This window comes from Aspergillus campestris (genome assembly GCF_002847485.1).
Source record: "Aspergillus campestris IBT 28561 chromosome Unknown P168scaffold_2, whole genome shotgun sequence".
Taxonomy (NCBI): domain Eukaryota; kingdom Fungi; phylum Ascomycota; class Eurotiomycetes; order Eurotiales; family Aspergillaceae; genus Aspergillus; species Aspergillus campestris.
Window position 1 is genome coordinate 194526 of NW_020194337.1, and position 15752 is coordinate 210277.

Below are 15752 nucleotides of genomic sequence, written 5' to 3' on the forward strand. Positions count from 1 at the left end.
GCTTCCTGGTTTCTTAGTTTGATCCTTGTTGACTGACGTATCTTCTGTATGGTATCTGTATTTGGCTGTGTATATGTGTCTGTATGGTATCTATGTATGTATGTATGTATGTATGTATGGTATGATCCCCTGGCTCGTTCGGCATCTCCACTTCTCCTCCCCTGGTTCCTTTTCTTTTCTTATTTTGGTCGATTTAGATTGATTGATTTATTTAGATCAGAATTATAATCATGTTTATTTATTTTATTCTAATTACTCTTTTTTTTATTCTATTTTGTTAGTCCATTTTAGTCCCCCTCCACATCCGCATCAGCATCATCATCAGCATCATCATCATGATTCTCGACATCATCCACTCACCCACACCAGTTTGGATGGCCTTTTCTTAGCGTGGTTTCTTACTTAGTCCGTTGATAGTCCGGCCTGGATGGTACTTAGTCCTACTCTTGCTCATAGGGCCAGCGATCTCATATCATTTAACTATCCCTCCTCCCCTCCATTTTCTCTCTTGCGTCCGCGTGCTTTGAAATCCGATTCCCAGTCTGTCAGGGAATATATATTCCTAGGAAGATCAGTGTGAATCAGAAGTGATCCGATCAAGAGATCTTTCATCCTCTATATCCATCTTCTTCCCTTCCTTCTATCTTCGTCCGGACTCTCCCCGAACACCTTGATTGCCTGAGGCTTTCTACGATCGATCTATCTATCTATTTTTCTCTCTCCCTCTCTCTCTCTCTCTTCTCTTCTCTTCATCCTCACTCCTCACTGTCTAATCTTCAACTACACTCACATCCATTGCTTGGTTGCTGTTGTATGAACGAGACCCACTACTGCATAGCACACTTCACCCTGTCCAGTATTCCGACGCCACGTTGGAAAAATTTTCCCCCTCAACTGGTAGCTTTCTCGTCAAATTCTCTCCCATTAACTCCAATTGTATGTTCCCCGCTCGGCCCGTCCCTTCACCCCAATCGTCTCCCCATATCAAGCCTTACCCGGGGCATTGGATGCTTATGCCCCCCCCAATTGCTTGGAATTCTGACTCGATTCAATCCGGGGAAGATCCATTCCTTCTGGGTCGGATCGTCGTCCCCTTGGATTCCATCTGAATCATGGCAGTGACTGACACCGAGTCCATGTAGAATTTGCTGCGCCCCCTTCCTCCGGCGACGGCCACCTCGCGCATCCGGCTCCCCACATCAGGGAACTACAACCAGTCATCGCAAAGAGCGGGCATGCAAACCCAAAGGGACCATACCGACTTTGTACTTTTTCCTGCGCAAGGCGTCGGTGAGAACAACATGTTGGCCCTCGATTCCTCCAGACAGCAACAGACACCGTATTTTCAACACTTCTCCATGGATCCCGCTCTCGTCGACCCCTTCGGCTTCCAGGCGGGTCCGTTGAGCGACTTCGGACAGGCCCAAAATCCGTCCAATCTCGCCCCTTCGTCCTACTACGACACGCCGCCGGCCTATGCCGATCCCTACCCCGATCAATCGAAAGCCCCCAGCTACGCCTCGATCCCTGCGACTCCACCGCCGGTTCCCGTCTCCCAATCAGCGGAACCCTATATGCCCGGTCTGTCCACCGCGTCCGGGCCCTCTATTGCCAGCGCTTCGTCGTCGGCTATTGGATCCCCTTATTCGGGAAACTCTCATGCGATCCAAGACAACTGGGTGGACACCAATCACGGCCTGGGCCTTCAGTCTGCACTCATGAGTGATCTCCTCCCGACCGAGTACGTGGGGAGCGCTTTCGACGCGGATGCCTACTATCATAAGAAGAGCTCGGACAACTTTATCAGTGAGTGGCCTGAGTCTCGTCCATCTTGCGCGGCTTGTCCAAAACCCAGCGTGCTGACCAAGGCCATTGTGCAATCTAGACCCGTCCCTGATCCATCCCCTCCAGCAACAACCCCAGCTCACTCCCCCGGCCATCTCCTATCCCGAACAGTCTGATTACCATTTCTCTCAACCGACGTACAGCCACCACCAATCCCCGGACCCCTCCCAGCTGCAGCTCCCTGAAGACTATGCGGCACAGTCCCTGGCGCCGCAGGCCCATCTGTTCCCGATGTCCTCCCCTTCCTTGATGCCGACCAGCTCGCACAACGTCTCCGTGTATGACCGGCGCTCGTCCATCTCGTCGGTGCAATCCCGCCGGTCACAGCTCAGTCCTGCCGCCAGCAGCACGGACGTGGACGATGACACCAAGGAAAAGGGCCGGTGCCCCCATCCCGACTGCGGTCGCGTCTTCAAGGACCTCAAGGCCCACATGCTCACCCATCAGTCGGAGCGGCCCGAGAAGTGCCCGATCGCCACGTGCGAGTACCACCAGAAGGGGTTCGCCCGGAAATACGACAAGAACCGCCACACGCTGACCCACTACAAGGGCACCATGGTGTGCGGCTTCTGCCCAGGCTCGGGCTCCCCGGCGGAAAAGAGCTTCAACCGGGCCGACGTGTTCAAGCGTCACCTGACGACCGTCCACAATGTCGAGCAGACCCCGCCGAACTGCCGCAAGCGGAGTCCGGTCGCCTCGTCCAACAAGAGCACCACCAGCTACGGCCACGACGCGACGGGCAAGTGCTCGACGTGCTCTGCCACCTTCGGCAATGCGCAGGACTTCTACGAGCATCTGGACGACTGTGTCCTCCGCGTGGTGCAGCTGGAGGAACCGAGCGAGGCCATCAACCAGCAGCAGCTGGGGGAGATGGACGACGACGAGGAGGTGAAGAAGACCATGGAGAAGCACATGCTCCTCTCAACGGCTGGCTCCGTTGAGAGGGAGGACGACGAGCGGGACGATGATGATGACTCTTACGAACACTCCTCCACCCGCCGCACTGGCAAGGGTCCCCAGAAGACGACCAAGGGCAGCGGGCGTGTCACCTTGGGCACCAACAACGCCGTCTCGAAGCGCACCGTGTCGAAACGACGGAGTAATCGGGACCGCTACCCGCAGTCCTGGGGCTGCCCCAACAGCAGCATCAAGACGAAGAAGCGTGTGCTCTGCGTGTTTGACGGCCAGCGTCGCCTGTGGAAGGACGAGATGATGCTCGACAACGAGTTCGAGGTCCGCGTCAAGCTTCCCGGGGGCGCCGGCGACGGCACCAACCGGGACGCCTACATCACCGACCTGGACGTCGAAACGTTGAAGCGGGCCGAGGGCGTCCTGAACGCCACAGAAGAGGAACGGGGCCCCTGGATGGAGGGGCCCTCCACCCAGCTGATTGGACGACCGGCAACTATCTTGCCTGACATGTCTCTGACCAACGACCAGACGGTGGATATCGACGAGCTTCTTCCTCTCTAACCTGTTGTGTCTCCGTCTGTTGAATTGTTGTGACTTGGAGCGAGAGCTTGTATTTTTGAAAACATGATACCATTTGCTTTATTTCCTTATTTCCTGTGTTTGTTTTTTCCTTCTCTTTCCTTTGTTCTTTCAACGTGAATTTGAGTCACGATCATGTAACTATATTTGATGCTGTTAGCTATCTGCATGGAGCGATTGGGGAAGAAAAGCAAGCGTTTGAATACACTTCATTATATTCAATTGTCTAATCTATTGACTTTCCCAATCTAAGTAATACCCCGTAGTCGACCTCAATATATACTCCCTGCCTTATCAATCACCAGATCGGCCGCTAAACCCGGTTCGGCCGGTCCCGCACTGGATCCTCTCGTCCGACCTTCGACCGTCGTCATTCTTTCACTCTCCCGTCCCAAACAGATCATCTATCGTCCACACATACCACGATGCAATTGGGTCTCTCGGAAAACCTCTCCAGCCTCGTGGCTCGACGGTTTAACACCGCCAGAGATGCAGGCCATCTCATATTCTCCCAGACGCATCTCACTACCGTCTACGCAGCGGGGATTCCGGTACGTCAATCAACCGCACTGTCTAGTCGCAACGAAAATCTTATATACACATAGCTAACGACGATGGTTCTGGAATAGTGTCAACTCCGCTACTGTCCCGCCCTGGCGAAAAAGCCCTCCGGCACACCGAAACCCGACCAAGGCCGCACAGGACCCAAACCAGATCCCTTCCACGACCCGTCTCCGGAGCTCCTCGTCGCGCAGATCCCACCCTCGCATCTCCTCGTGCTGAACAAGTTCCCTGTCATTCCTAATCACTTTATTCTTGCCACCAAGGAATGGAAATCTCAGACGGATATTCTGGAGAAGGATGATTTGGAGGCTGCGTATGCTTGTATCAAGGCGTGGGAGCCCAGCGACAATAACAACAACAACAACAGCAGCAGCAGCAGCAGCAGCAGCCCCGCAGCAGACGCCACCCCCCGCCCGAGACTCTTCGCCTTCTTCAATTCAGGGGATGAAAGCGGCGCCAGCCAGCCTCATAGGCATTTACAGTTCCTCCCCGTTGAAGCTATGAGCCAGGATAGTGGCGACGGTGACGGCTGGCAACCCCTCATCGACGCGGTTGCGCAGTCTCCTCCGCCTACGTCGGGCTCCCCCTACCGTCGCCTAAGCCAGCTTCCATTCGCGCACTTCGCCCTCCCTCTCTCCGAGAATCCCTCTGCAGACGAACTCCACTCAACATACCTAGCCTTGTACCGCGCAGCACTGACAACCTTGCCTCAAAACCACAACCACAACCACAACCACAACCACAACCACAACCACAACCAGAATCCCCCAACAACCGGCCCTGCAGCAATAAGCTACAACCTCGCAATGACAGAATCCACAATGATGATCTGTCCGCGGAAGAGCGAGAGTGCCCGCATCGCAGTGGACAATAGCACGAGCGAGGAAGTCGCTGAGGCGGGCGTCGTCGCGTTGAACGGCACCATCCTCGCTGGGACCCTCATGGTCAAGGCTGAAGCGGAGTGGAACGAGCTGCGGCGGAACCCTGAGTCGTTGGCGGGTGTGCTTGCTGCGATTGGGTTTCCGCATCCGGATTCGAGATGTTTGTCGTTGTTGTGATGGTCGTTGCTGTGATTATTGCTGTTGTGGTTGTTGGCTGATGGCTATCGTGTGTCGTCAGTGGTGATCTGAGTCTGGGACTCGAAGACTACTAGATGGTTGTATACCCGGCTGCCGTATCATAGAATTAGAATATCGGCTTGGATAGTGTCCTAGAGATGCTACCCTGGACACGAAGAAGAACGTCCGCGCATGAGGTAGCGAGCCTTCCATATGTTTCTCTTATTGCTACTTACCTTATTGCATTGCACATACTACAGAGTACACCACACAAAATCCCACAAACCCAATGACCTACTCTATAAAAGAGAATCTATCAAGAAGTAAACTATTCACATAACCCCAGCTCCAACGAGCGCACACTTAACACACGTCTACAACGGGGAAAAGCTATATCACAGAGTGCACTACATCAAATTTCACAATCCACCAACCCACCTCTATAAGAAAGATCTATTGATAAACTATTCACGCAACACGCAATCCCACCCAGTTCCAGACAAGACAGACAGCAAGACAACAAAACAACACACCAACCCTGTTTTAACAACCCACCCCATCCATCCCATCCACCCCGTCCTCAACAAGGAAAAAAAAAAAAAAAAAGAAAAGAGAAAAAGAAAAAACCACCCATAATACTACAAAGCCCACCCCTCCCAATCCCAATCTAACCCCACCTCCACGTCAGGGTACCACTAATATTCAACTCCATGCACCTCACACCACTTCTTCTTACAAGTTGCATTTCCGAAATGATACGACCCTCCATGCGCCCGTATATACTGCGCGACCTTCTTCCACGATACCCTCGGCGCCTGGGGGCGTGTTGAGCGGTGGGGTTGGGTGGTGGTGGTGCGTTCTACGTGGGTTGTCACGGCTTCGCAGAGGAGGTTGATCTGGTTTCGTTCGTTCGTTAGTATCCTAGCCAGATCTTATGCTTGTACACCGTGACAAAGACGAGACAAGGAAAGGGAAATAAAAGAGGATAGGATGTAGAGGGGTAGGGAGGGGGGACATACATCCTTCTCACTCCACATCGGCTTTCTCACGCGCTGATCCTTCGCCTTCGTCAACGTCCGGAACCGACCCCGGAGAGTCGACTCCGCTTCTCGGAATCCGCCGATCCGCTTGATGTCTTTGTAGGAGAGGCCGCGGCGCTTGTATTCTATTAGGAGAGCGTTGCGCGTGTCGATCTGGCAGGGGATGGTTTTGGTGGTTGGTTGTTCGGGGCTGGAGTCGTTTGCGAATGCGAGCTTTGGATGTCGGTGGATGTACTCTGCGTAGTAGGTGTTTGGGGTTGGATTTATGTGGTATGAGAGTGGGAGGATGTCGGTTGGGAGTTGGAATTGGTCGGTCATGGTGTGGTCTTTGATGAGGGGGGTGTTGAAGGGTCCTGGGCGGTAGGGTGTGATTGGGATAGGTTGTTGTTCTTGGTGGTAGTAGTGCTGGCTATGGGTTTGGTATTCTTCTTCTGGCGGTGGGAGTGGGAGGCCATCGGTACTCCTAGGAATTGGGTCGAAGTGACTTGTTGGTACCGGGATGAATGGTGTCGGCTCGTCTGGGAGTTGCTGTGTAGAGGGCCAGAGAGCGTGAACAGGAGCGTCCCCATACGCAGGCTCCTCCTGGCCCATGTCGATGCCTGCCTGGGCGTTGAATGCGCTCCATGAGAGAGGCGTGATCGCACCACAGGAGCTCTCAAATGAGTCAGTGGCCGTGCCCACCGACGGCGAGTTCTGCAGCATAGAACCGTCCGACAGATCTCCAGCTGCCCAGCTGGTATTCTGGAAAACGGGCTTACAGTCATCGTCTATAGACCCGTCATATGAGCAGACAGACGTCTCAGAAGCTGCATGTCTATCGAATCCAGGCACCGCCTCAACGCGCAAACCACCCATGTACGGATACAAACCAGGTGGATCGCAGACTTGCTGAGCCAAGACGCAAGGAGGATCATGCTCATGCTCATGCTCGTGCTCATGGGTATTAGGGCTGAGACTGAACCCGCTGCTGGCTGTCCCACTCTCCGACTCGGAATACGAGGTGATGGACAATCCTTCCATCGGGCCGTGAACATCGGATGAACCCGATGATGAAATGGGTCCGTATCCGTACTCTCGGGACCTGTCAGGTGGGGATATTGACCCGCTTCTTTCGATTGAGGGGTGTGCGGTTGATTGGCTTTGAAGATCGTAGCATCGCGTTCTCTTTTGGCCGATTTTGAAAATGGAGGGGCTTGACCAGTAGCTGTTGCTGTGTTTCTCTGGTTGCTGTTCCGCGTGGAGCACCGTGTTGAAATTCGCTGACTCGTTCTCCATGGCTAGATATTGCTTCGTTTGATGCTGGCTAGGGTAGATCGGCGGCTCGGCCAGCGCAGTCGGGCTGTAGGTATCAGTCGGAGATAACAACATATTCTCAAATCCTTCCGTGGAGAGGAAATATGGCTCTTCAGACGGAGGAGTAAAAATAAAAGCGTTCTCGAAAGCCAGCCCTGTCTTAGAATGCTGATGATGGGGATCGACAACGTGGAGCATCATCGTCGATTTAAATTGAGACATCCAGCCAGTCCACCACTCTGTGTACCGGCCACCTCACCGCTGCCTGCCTATTCCCGGTGTCTCGCTTTACCAGATACCAGATGAGGCCCGCGCGTGTGTATCGGAATTAAAGAGTCTGATTCATGCACGATATGCTTGGGGGACGGCTGCAGGTGAGTGCGTGCTGTTACTTAGCATGTATGTCTGCCGATACACTCTCTGTGGATGGGTTTCAGGCCGTTGCTGGACTTACCTCTGCATTCAGCACGGCGCAAGATGCGTCGGAATTGGGCGGCAATGTCTTGGACGTTGGGCGTTGTCTCAAAAGCAATAGGGATGTGTTGGTGGTGTCTACGGGTGGTGTCTATGGGTGGGCTCGGACAATGGGCATAAATCTTGGATGATTGTGGGAGGTGTGAAATAGCGGTAAGGTTGTTCTCTCCCTTTCGATGCTTTGAGCTTTGTTGCTTTATGCTTCCATGCGTGGGTGCGTTCACGATGCGGTTTGGTGGGTTACTTTCTTTTGGATGTGCAGGTGAGGTAATGCGTTGATGTCTCAGTTGTGATCGTTCAGAAGGATATGATTATTCAGTAATGAAAAGCACAGAGCCTGGAAGACGCACTAATATGGGATATTGGTGATATGTCTGTTGATAGAAAGAGAGTGAAGATCTATAATCGCAGAAGGAAGAACGACAAGATAAAAAACAACCTCGAGATATCAACCACCTTTTAATAAGTTCCCCACGGGACAGACACCCATGCCCACCCTTCCAGATACTACCTACTGAACCATTGGTACAATCAGTAGCCGTCATCTTTATCGTACCAAAGATGTTGTCCCCCTGAGTTACAACCGGGGAGTATGATTATGACCCCTTTTTTGTGCCAATAAGCCAGCATAGACGGGCCGTCGGGCACGGGGGGAGGGGGAACTTCTATCAGATCCCTGCCTCGGCGAACAATTGGCAATCGACAAGTCTAACGGTGTCGCATGGTATATTGTAGGTACCTTGTGTAGGTCACTGCAGTACAGAACTGAAGAGGGACAGCCGGCGGTCTGTGGCGTGAGGGCTAACAAAAGTACGTCAGAATAATATATTATTACTATCATAAATGAAAAAAAAAAAAAAGAAGAAGAAGAAAGAAAAGAACGCCCTGACAAAACCCCAGGATGTTTTCCCAGGATGTTTTAGGGGATGGTCAATCCAAACCTGCCAGTCGGGTACATACATACCTCCATATAGAGGGCAACGTCTGTTCGTGCATGCCGTGCCATCCACCGCAGCCACAGACCGGGGATATATCTCAACGATTGGTTCGGAGGTATAGGGGACGTTTGATCGGAGGATTCGGATGGGGCCGTTGTCATTCATTCATCATCCTGTGGGGTGGCCTACTTTTTTTCTCCGGTCATAGAACGGATGGTACTATTTGCTGTTAGGAGTTGACGGGTGGGTGGGATGTCTGCATATGCAGGTCACTAGTCAGAGCTTGTTGATCAAACTTGATGATAGATTGGAGATAGGTCGAATTGCATACAATGGAATTCTTACTGTGCTTTCCCTCCCCTCCTTTCTGTGTCTTTTCTGTATTCCAGTCTTTGTATTTTCTTTGTTGGCATGATCAAGGGATCATCAAATGGAGTATTGACAGCAATATCAACAATGAGCCTCATTGGGTCGGCATGGATATATGAAGCACGGTAGTCAACCCTGCCGAGGTTAAGATCGATAGATTGAGCTTGTCTGTTTTTCTTTCATTCATCTTGAACAAAGAAAAAAACAAAAAGGAAAGAAAAGAAAAACAGAAGAATATGAAAAGAAGAAAGAAAATAAATCAATGAAAGCCAATACTTCTCGGTTTGTTCCGTGGTGGAATCCGGAATTCCACATCCGATGCAGGATGGATTGATGGATAAACTCTCCTATCCTGGGTTCGACCATAATTCTTCGATATATTTATATGAGATAGACTCAAATAGAAGGACAAAGTACAACGAGGGAAATAGGAGAAGAAAAGAAGGGGAACAAAAAGAAGAACAGGATGTATATCAAGGTACGTACATATGTATGAATGTGTACATAAAATGTAGAAGGAAACAGAACGTGGAAAGAACAAAGAATATATTACGAATAATAATAATGAATAAAAAGTAAATCTAGACCGTTTTACAGACAGTCTGTTGTCTCATTCATAGCATATTGATTATAATCTTATGAAATGAGTATCTCGATCTATCCTTCTACTCTTCCTTGCATGCCTCTCTTATTCACACACACACACACACACACACACACACACACACACACACACACAAAGAGAGTAAGACTGTGTGAGTGTGTAAGAGACAGCCAACCCAAAAATGATAGGTAGTAGTAGCTGTATATGCAGCACCACCACACCAACCACACAAATCAGCCCCCCGCGCACCATCCCCAGCAGAGCCTTGCCTGCTTGCTAGCTAGCTTGCTTGCTACTCTGTACCAGCTACTCGCCATATTCCCTGCTCACATGTGGACAAGACCACCCACTACATATAGCATCATACAACCCCAACTCATCCCTCCAGTTCGGCTTCGAATCCGTGTAGCTGCACGTTTCTCGCTGGATCTGTCTCCCGAGAGAAAGGGAGGGAGGAAGGTAATCCCAGACCGCTGTGTCTGTCTGGGGTTGCACTGTGTGAGGTTCTCGATTCTTACTCACTCCATAGACGTAGACGTACTTGGATAGGTACATACATTGTATACCATGCCAAGAGAAATTAGGGCTAGCTCACTACAAGTATGTATCTTGTATTGTACCCGGCTTTCTTTCTCTACTTCTCTCCTGAAAGAATGTTCAGAGACAAATAATATCAAATATAAGAATAATATAATCATTGATTGAAATTTAAATTCCACCCCTGTCATCAGCGTATCCATCCGCCGTTGATATGTCCGCTCCCGCGTCCTCGGTTTGCCGTTGATCTTCATTTACTACTTCTAGAAAGACGTCCTTGGACTTTCCCCACGGTGGCCTCAAGCCCAGATGCTTTGCCCGTCGTACAGGACGCAAATCACTCAATTATTCAAACAGTTGGATTGCTTTATCATTATCATTATTTTATATTTTAGGATTCTATTTTATTCATCCTGGGTTTGGTTCTTTTGCTCCATGATCCATTGCTATTAATCTCTCAGGACATCTTCTTCCCGCCTTGGCTTGCGCGCTTTCTTTGTCCCCACCTCCCCCAGACGGGGGTGTCCTATTCTTCTATTCCTCTTACGAACTGACAACCGGCCTATTCCAGCCTATTGTTTTGTATCATGCTGATATCCTTCGAGACCATCACTCAAACCCTCCATATCGCCGATTGGGCATAAACAGTGTACGGAGTACACAACCCAAGCCGGATCGTTATGCCGGTTGTTGAACACGCAGTCCCCTTTCAAATTGATATGTGCACGTCGTGGACTGGCCCGCTCACGTTCCTGGCGCTTTGTCCAGAGTCTTCGTCCCAGGATGGATCGCTTCTTCCATCGTGTCTGGTACAGATCATGGTGACTTCGCTTTCCTGCGTCCGTCGGGCTCGTGCCTGGGCTCCGTATTGATCCAATAGTCGGTCTGTTAGTAGCGCTAGATATCGTCAGTTATTCTTCAAATAATAATTAAGAAAATTTCCCTTTTCAATAAAAAGACAAGAAAAGAAAAGGGGACGATAAAAAAGAGAAAGAAAACCCACCAATAAGCAAGGTAAAGGTAAAAGCGTACAGAATGACAGGGGACGTCATGAAAGCATATGCAAGTGCAAAATACCGAATAAAGCCCATTAGACACGCCAAAACCATCCCCAGCGCCATGCGAACCCCTATCCTGATGCCAACCTCTCGCCGGGGCCGACTGCGCGAATGCGCGAGTAGCACGAACGCGGCGAACAGAAACATGGCCAGCGATGCAACCGCGAAGAAATACACGTAGACAAATCCCAGCACCTCCATGTACATCCGCAGGAGCTGGTCGCTGGACATCTGGTCGATCCGCGACCCCTTCGACGGCATCACTCCCATACTGGTAAACAGAGCCGCTGTCACGTTGCCTACCAGGTCGTTGAGGAGCTTATTGGTCACGGAGTAGCTGATGACCTCCAAAGTCATACATAGCGGGTGGTTCGGTAGGTCCCCGAGAATACCAGCTATTGCAATCTCTTGCGCGATTGCGCCCCGGCTGTAGTTGATCTCCATGTCTTCAATGGTGCTCCGCAATAGGCCAATGGCTGTGTCCGATGGGGGCCGGGGCTCTTCGCATGCAAACATGATCGTTTCCGTGAGGTACGTGAGCTTCAGGGTGATGTCCAGGGTCAGGGCAAGGATCTGAGAGCCTTCCAGGAGAAGGATGAGCACCACGTGGAAGGGGTAATGGAGCTGCGCCCATATTTGCTGGGAGTGCTGTCCCAGCGACTGTCACGGAGACAGGTCAAAATAAGCCTGCCACAAAAAGTACTAGTCCATGGATATCAGCATGAGCGAAACAAAAGGGGCGGACTGAATAAGGGAGGCCGTTGACACCTTACGACATTCAGGGTGACACCCAGGATATGGACAAACGACCACTTGGTCCAGCCGCCAGGCCGGACCGTTTTGTTGACAATTCTGGTGACGGCAATGACACCTTCGCCAATGATGATCAAGGTGAGGAGTCCCATCCGCACATTTAGATGAGTCTCGTGGAATCCTATTCCTGGCGTGGAGCAGGATATCCCCATTGTCATTAACGTCTCCAGCCCGAACAGGACCCCCCAAATGATCCATATGTAGGAGCGTAATTCGGTACGTTCCCTGAAGGCCCAGAACATCTTGAGGAACGTCAGGTTACAAATGATCCAGATATCACTGGGATTGTTCCAGCAGAGTGAGACCAACTTACCCCTAAATACACCAGGCTTGAGGCCAGCAGGGTGGCTGCTATCAGAGACACACCCCTGGAGGCGGGCCTCATCCGTTCACGGAGGAAGCCAACATTGACAGCGTACTGCACGGACAACAAAGCTCGACTTCCGCCCAGGAAAAGACTCAGCGATTGAAATGCCCAGACATTCTCATCCTGCACACGCGTAGTCAACCGGGTGCCAGCAGATGCAAATCCCACCATCGCAGCGAGCTGAATGGCTTTGCATATCCGTTCAAATATGGTGTCCCTGGCGAATCGAATGTCAAAGAGCGTCACCTGGAGCCAGGTAAACCATATCATTGCGAGGAAGCCTATGTACGCGCCCAGCGCTAGTATGCAGCGACGTTAGACTTCAGATGAATAGAAATAGCACCATAGCGTCGCTCACACCTTCTACATTGTGGATTTCATGGGTCGCCGTGAAAGTGGATAGATTGGCAACGAAGAAAAGGTCAAAGAATAATTCAATCGGAGTAGCGTCCGAATGACGGTAGAGATGCGGCGGATCCCCATCCTTTTCGTCAATAGGCGTTTCGATGAACGGGATGCCTCCGTACCGAGGACTAATTCCTCAGGTTAAACTAGCAAAAACCGGTCAATATGTGTTTTTGACTTACTGCGTGGCTCTGCTGACAGACGCTGTCCTACGCAGGGGTTGGCGAAAAAGAGCAAGAAACGGTGGCGGTGTCATAATTCAATAATCTATCATACAGAAGCGGTTCGATGGGTATCATCAATGAATGCAAGTGGGGCTGACTGGTGGTCATCGATGGGCGTCAAGGTATCAACCGGAGAAACATGGAGATTCGCATGTCCGTGGCCGGAAAGAACGACCGCAAGCAATGCCTTCGCAAGTCGGTGGTCTCAATGAGACAGGTTTGTGTATATCCACGATACCAATGGATCACGTCGCATCTTCAGCGTTGTCTCGTGTTATATCCATCGCAGAGCCAATCGTCTCTAGTCCTCGCTCACCCGACGCATCATTTTCCGGCCCCGGGGCAGCACCAGCTTCCTGCTTAAGCCTCTCATAGTTATCGCCAGCTTCTTTGATCAGTGCCTGGATTTCCACCTCCCGAGTGGCTATGTCGGCCTTCTCTTTCCTGAGATCTTCCATTCGATTGATCATTTGGACCTTCGACTGGTTCATCACAGCCAACGTTGTCCTTAGGCGATCCAAGCTGTGTGAAAGTTGCGGAAGCGATGTCATCCTCGGCGGCGTCTTTGGTCGCTCTATCTGGTCCTTACCACCATGTCCCATGGCGGCTCTTGTTTGAGCAGCCTCGTAGGCTGCCTTTTCCTCCAGATCAGTATCATCCTCATCGGACAGCCCTTCGGCGTCATCTATGAGTTCTCGCATTTGTTCGCGCTGCTTCTTCTTGTGTTCGCGCTCGGCCCTCTTTCCAAGAGATATACGGCCATCTTCAACGAACTCGTCGAACCCCTCAGCGAAATCCTCATCATCTCGCAGAAGACGCGTATCCTTGGGATCTTCCGGTTTGTTATTGGGGTCCCAATCTTCATCAGATACGTTATCCTCGAGCGAAATGAAATCCTTCTCCGTTCCGCCGTATTCCTGCTCTTTTGCCAGGCGCGCTCTCCTAGATTTCTTCTCTCTGATTTCTGCTTCGCTGGGAATCGCGGACGGCGTCGATACTTGCATCACCTCGCCGAATTTCGCAGCGACGTCTATCGTCTTCTCTTTTCCGTCATCGGCGGGGGGTTTAGGCGTCGCTGGCGTCGAATGTCGAAGCTCATTGAGGTGCTCACTGCTGTAACTTGGTCGATCCTGTTCAGGACCAACTCGCATCGGAAGTGGACTAGCGATTCCAGATGGTGTTGAAGACCGCTGGGCAGCACTTTTCTCCAGAGCCACTCTTCCCAGTCCGTGTCGTTTGGGCATCACCACTTCACTTTCCTGCGCGCCATCGTCATCGGTCATTGAGGTTCCACCGGGGCCGAACGAGAGACGTAATTTCGACTTTTGTTTTGTCTTGGTGTTAGTCGGTCGCTTGACAATAGGCCCGTTATCTAGTAATCGATTAGAAATGCTCCATTAATCTCATATTCAAGTGGCGCGTTCATAGTCCAGACACGACTTACCTTGCTCCTCTTCACCCTCTTCCTCATCCCCACCAACCTTGCGCGGTTTCCGGCGATTCGCAAACTTGGAACTCATGGTCGCGACTCTCAGTAATCAATTTATCCCAATAACTATGCAAATATTCTCGAAAGAAAAGAAAGCCAAGGATCACCGTAGAAGAGACGTCACTCCGCACTCCGCGACACTTTGAAAGCTTGCGGGAACAACGTTCTCCCGACCCAGCTTTATCGAGCCACATCCAAAGTCCGCGGCGCGCGACAAGATCCCCAACACCCCCGACCAGACGTCCCCGCCAGAAACAACCGCCAAGATGCCTCAAGCTCAGCCCGAACTCAAGAAGGTATGCTGTCACGGATTTGTCTATTATGGTTAATATGTGGATTGGGAACTGACCGCTTGATTTTGGTTTCAAACAGTACATGGAAAAGCGGATATTCTGCCAACTGAACGGCAACCGCAAAGTTATCGGCATCCTGCGAGGCTACGATGTACGTGGATACGACCTGAACCTTTCCTATTTGTCGATTTGTCTCGAGCGGGCTTTACCGAGTTAGGAGTTGTTTGGATGGCAGGACTGATAATCGTGCTTGCAGGTGTTTATGAACATTGTTCTTGACGAGGCGTTTGAGGAGAAGCAGGGTGGAGAGAAGGTTGCTATCGGCATGGTGGTGAGTACTGGGATAGCGCCTTTGGCATAATTTACAAAGGAAGGGACTAACAGCGATCAAGGTCATCCGCGGTAACTCGGTCGTGATGCTGGAGGTAAGTCTTCCCAGGCCCGTATTTGCGTCCTTTGAATAGGTAACTAACGAGCGATTCAATGCAGGCTCTGGAACGGATAAGCGACAAATAAACGGCCAAAGGGGTAGATTTGGTCTTCGTCGTGGGGGTTTTCTTAATGCAACATGGAGTTCACGGGTCAGCTTCTTCTGAATGGAACGATCGAAGGCAATTTCGATGTCATCGCTTATTTGTTTTACGAAAATTGAAAATGCACATGCGCTTTTTAGAGATATTAAGGGCTTTGATTTCTGGGTATTATCTCTGGCTTTGAGGAAATTTTGAATTGTTGATGAGAATCTGATGATTGTTATGCTAGACATCAATCATGAACAATGAGGTTGGCGAAATGACGAACGCTAGAGATGGACCCCAATATTCCCAGGAGGATCATCAGACTAAAAGGTAAGAGAAAGCAACATCATGTGTAGAAATAAATAACCTCAG

General features: G+C 50.9%; 5 protein-coding genes across 5 annotated transcripts; 3 read left to right on the forward strand and 2 right to left on the reverse strand.

The window, feature by feature from the left end:
* Positions 1 to 1235: 1235 nt before the first annotated feature.
* On the forward strand, positions 1236 to 3318 carry zfpA (putative C2H2 finger domain protein; the record flags this gene model as incomplete). The annotated part of the gene is made up of 2 exons (XM_024833285.1): positions 1236 to 1806; positions 1886 to 3318. 2 exons carry the CDS (start codon positions 1236 to 1238, stop codon positions 3316 to 3318), a joined length of 2004 nt encoding a protein of 667 aa, XP_024695556.1.
* A 419-nt stretch (positions 3319 to 3737) lies between these two features.
* On the forward strand, positions 3738 to 5292 carry P168DRAFT_301981 (putative bis(5'-nucleosyl)-tetraphosphatase). Its single transcript, XM_024838604.1, has 2 exons — positions 3738 to 3887; positions 3966 to 5292. Exons 1-2 carry the CDS (start codon positions 3762 to 3764, stop codon positions 4956 to 4958), a joined length of 1119 nt encoding a protein of 372 aa, XP_024695557.1. The 5' UTR covers positions 3738 to 3761; the 3' UTR covers positions 4959 to 5292.
* A 321-nt stretch (positions 5293 to 5613) lies between these two features.
* Positions 5614 to 7278, reverse strand: P168DRAFT_287485 (uncharacterized protein). The gene has a single exon (XM_024836585.1). The coding sequence runs from the start codon at positions 6851 to 6853 to the stop codon at positions 5891 to 5893; it is 963 nt and encodes a 320-aa protein (XP_024695558.1). The 5' UTR covers positions 6854 to 7278; the 3' UTR covers positions 5614 to 5890.
* Positions 7279 to 10957: 3679 nt separating this feature from the next.
* P168DRAFT_295022 (uncharacterized protein) lies at positions 10958 to 14600 on the reverse strand (the record flags this gene model as incomplete). Its single annotated transcript, XM_024838006.1, has 8 exons — positions 10958 to 10984; positions 11040 to 11110; positions 11217 to 11931; positions 12108 to 12326; positions 12491 to 12750; positions 12812 to 12984; positions 13330 to 14452; positions 14525 to 14600. The coding sequence occupies 8 exons, from the start codon at positions 14598 to 14600 to the stop codon at positions 10958 to 10960; spliced, it is 2664 nt and encodes an 887-aa protein (XP_024695559.1).
* Positions 14601 to 14798: 198 nt separating this feature from the next.
* Positions 14799 to 15740, forward strand: P168DRAFT_287487 (putative small nuclear ribonucleoprotein SmG). Its single transcript, XM_024836586.1, has 6 exons — positions 14799 to 14865; positions 14942 to 15013; positions 15119 to 15193; positions 15255 to 15287; positions 15352 to 15560; positions 15625 to 15740. Exons 1-5 carry the CDS (start codon positions 14836 to 14838, stop codon positions 15376 to 15378), a joined length of 237 nt encoding a protein of 78 aa, XP_024695560.1. The 5' UTR covers positions 14799 to 14835; the 3' UTR covers positions 15379 to 15560; positions 15625 to 15740.
* Positions 15741 to 15752: the final 12 nt, after the last annotated feature.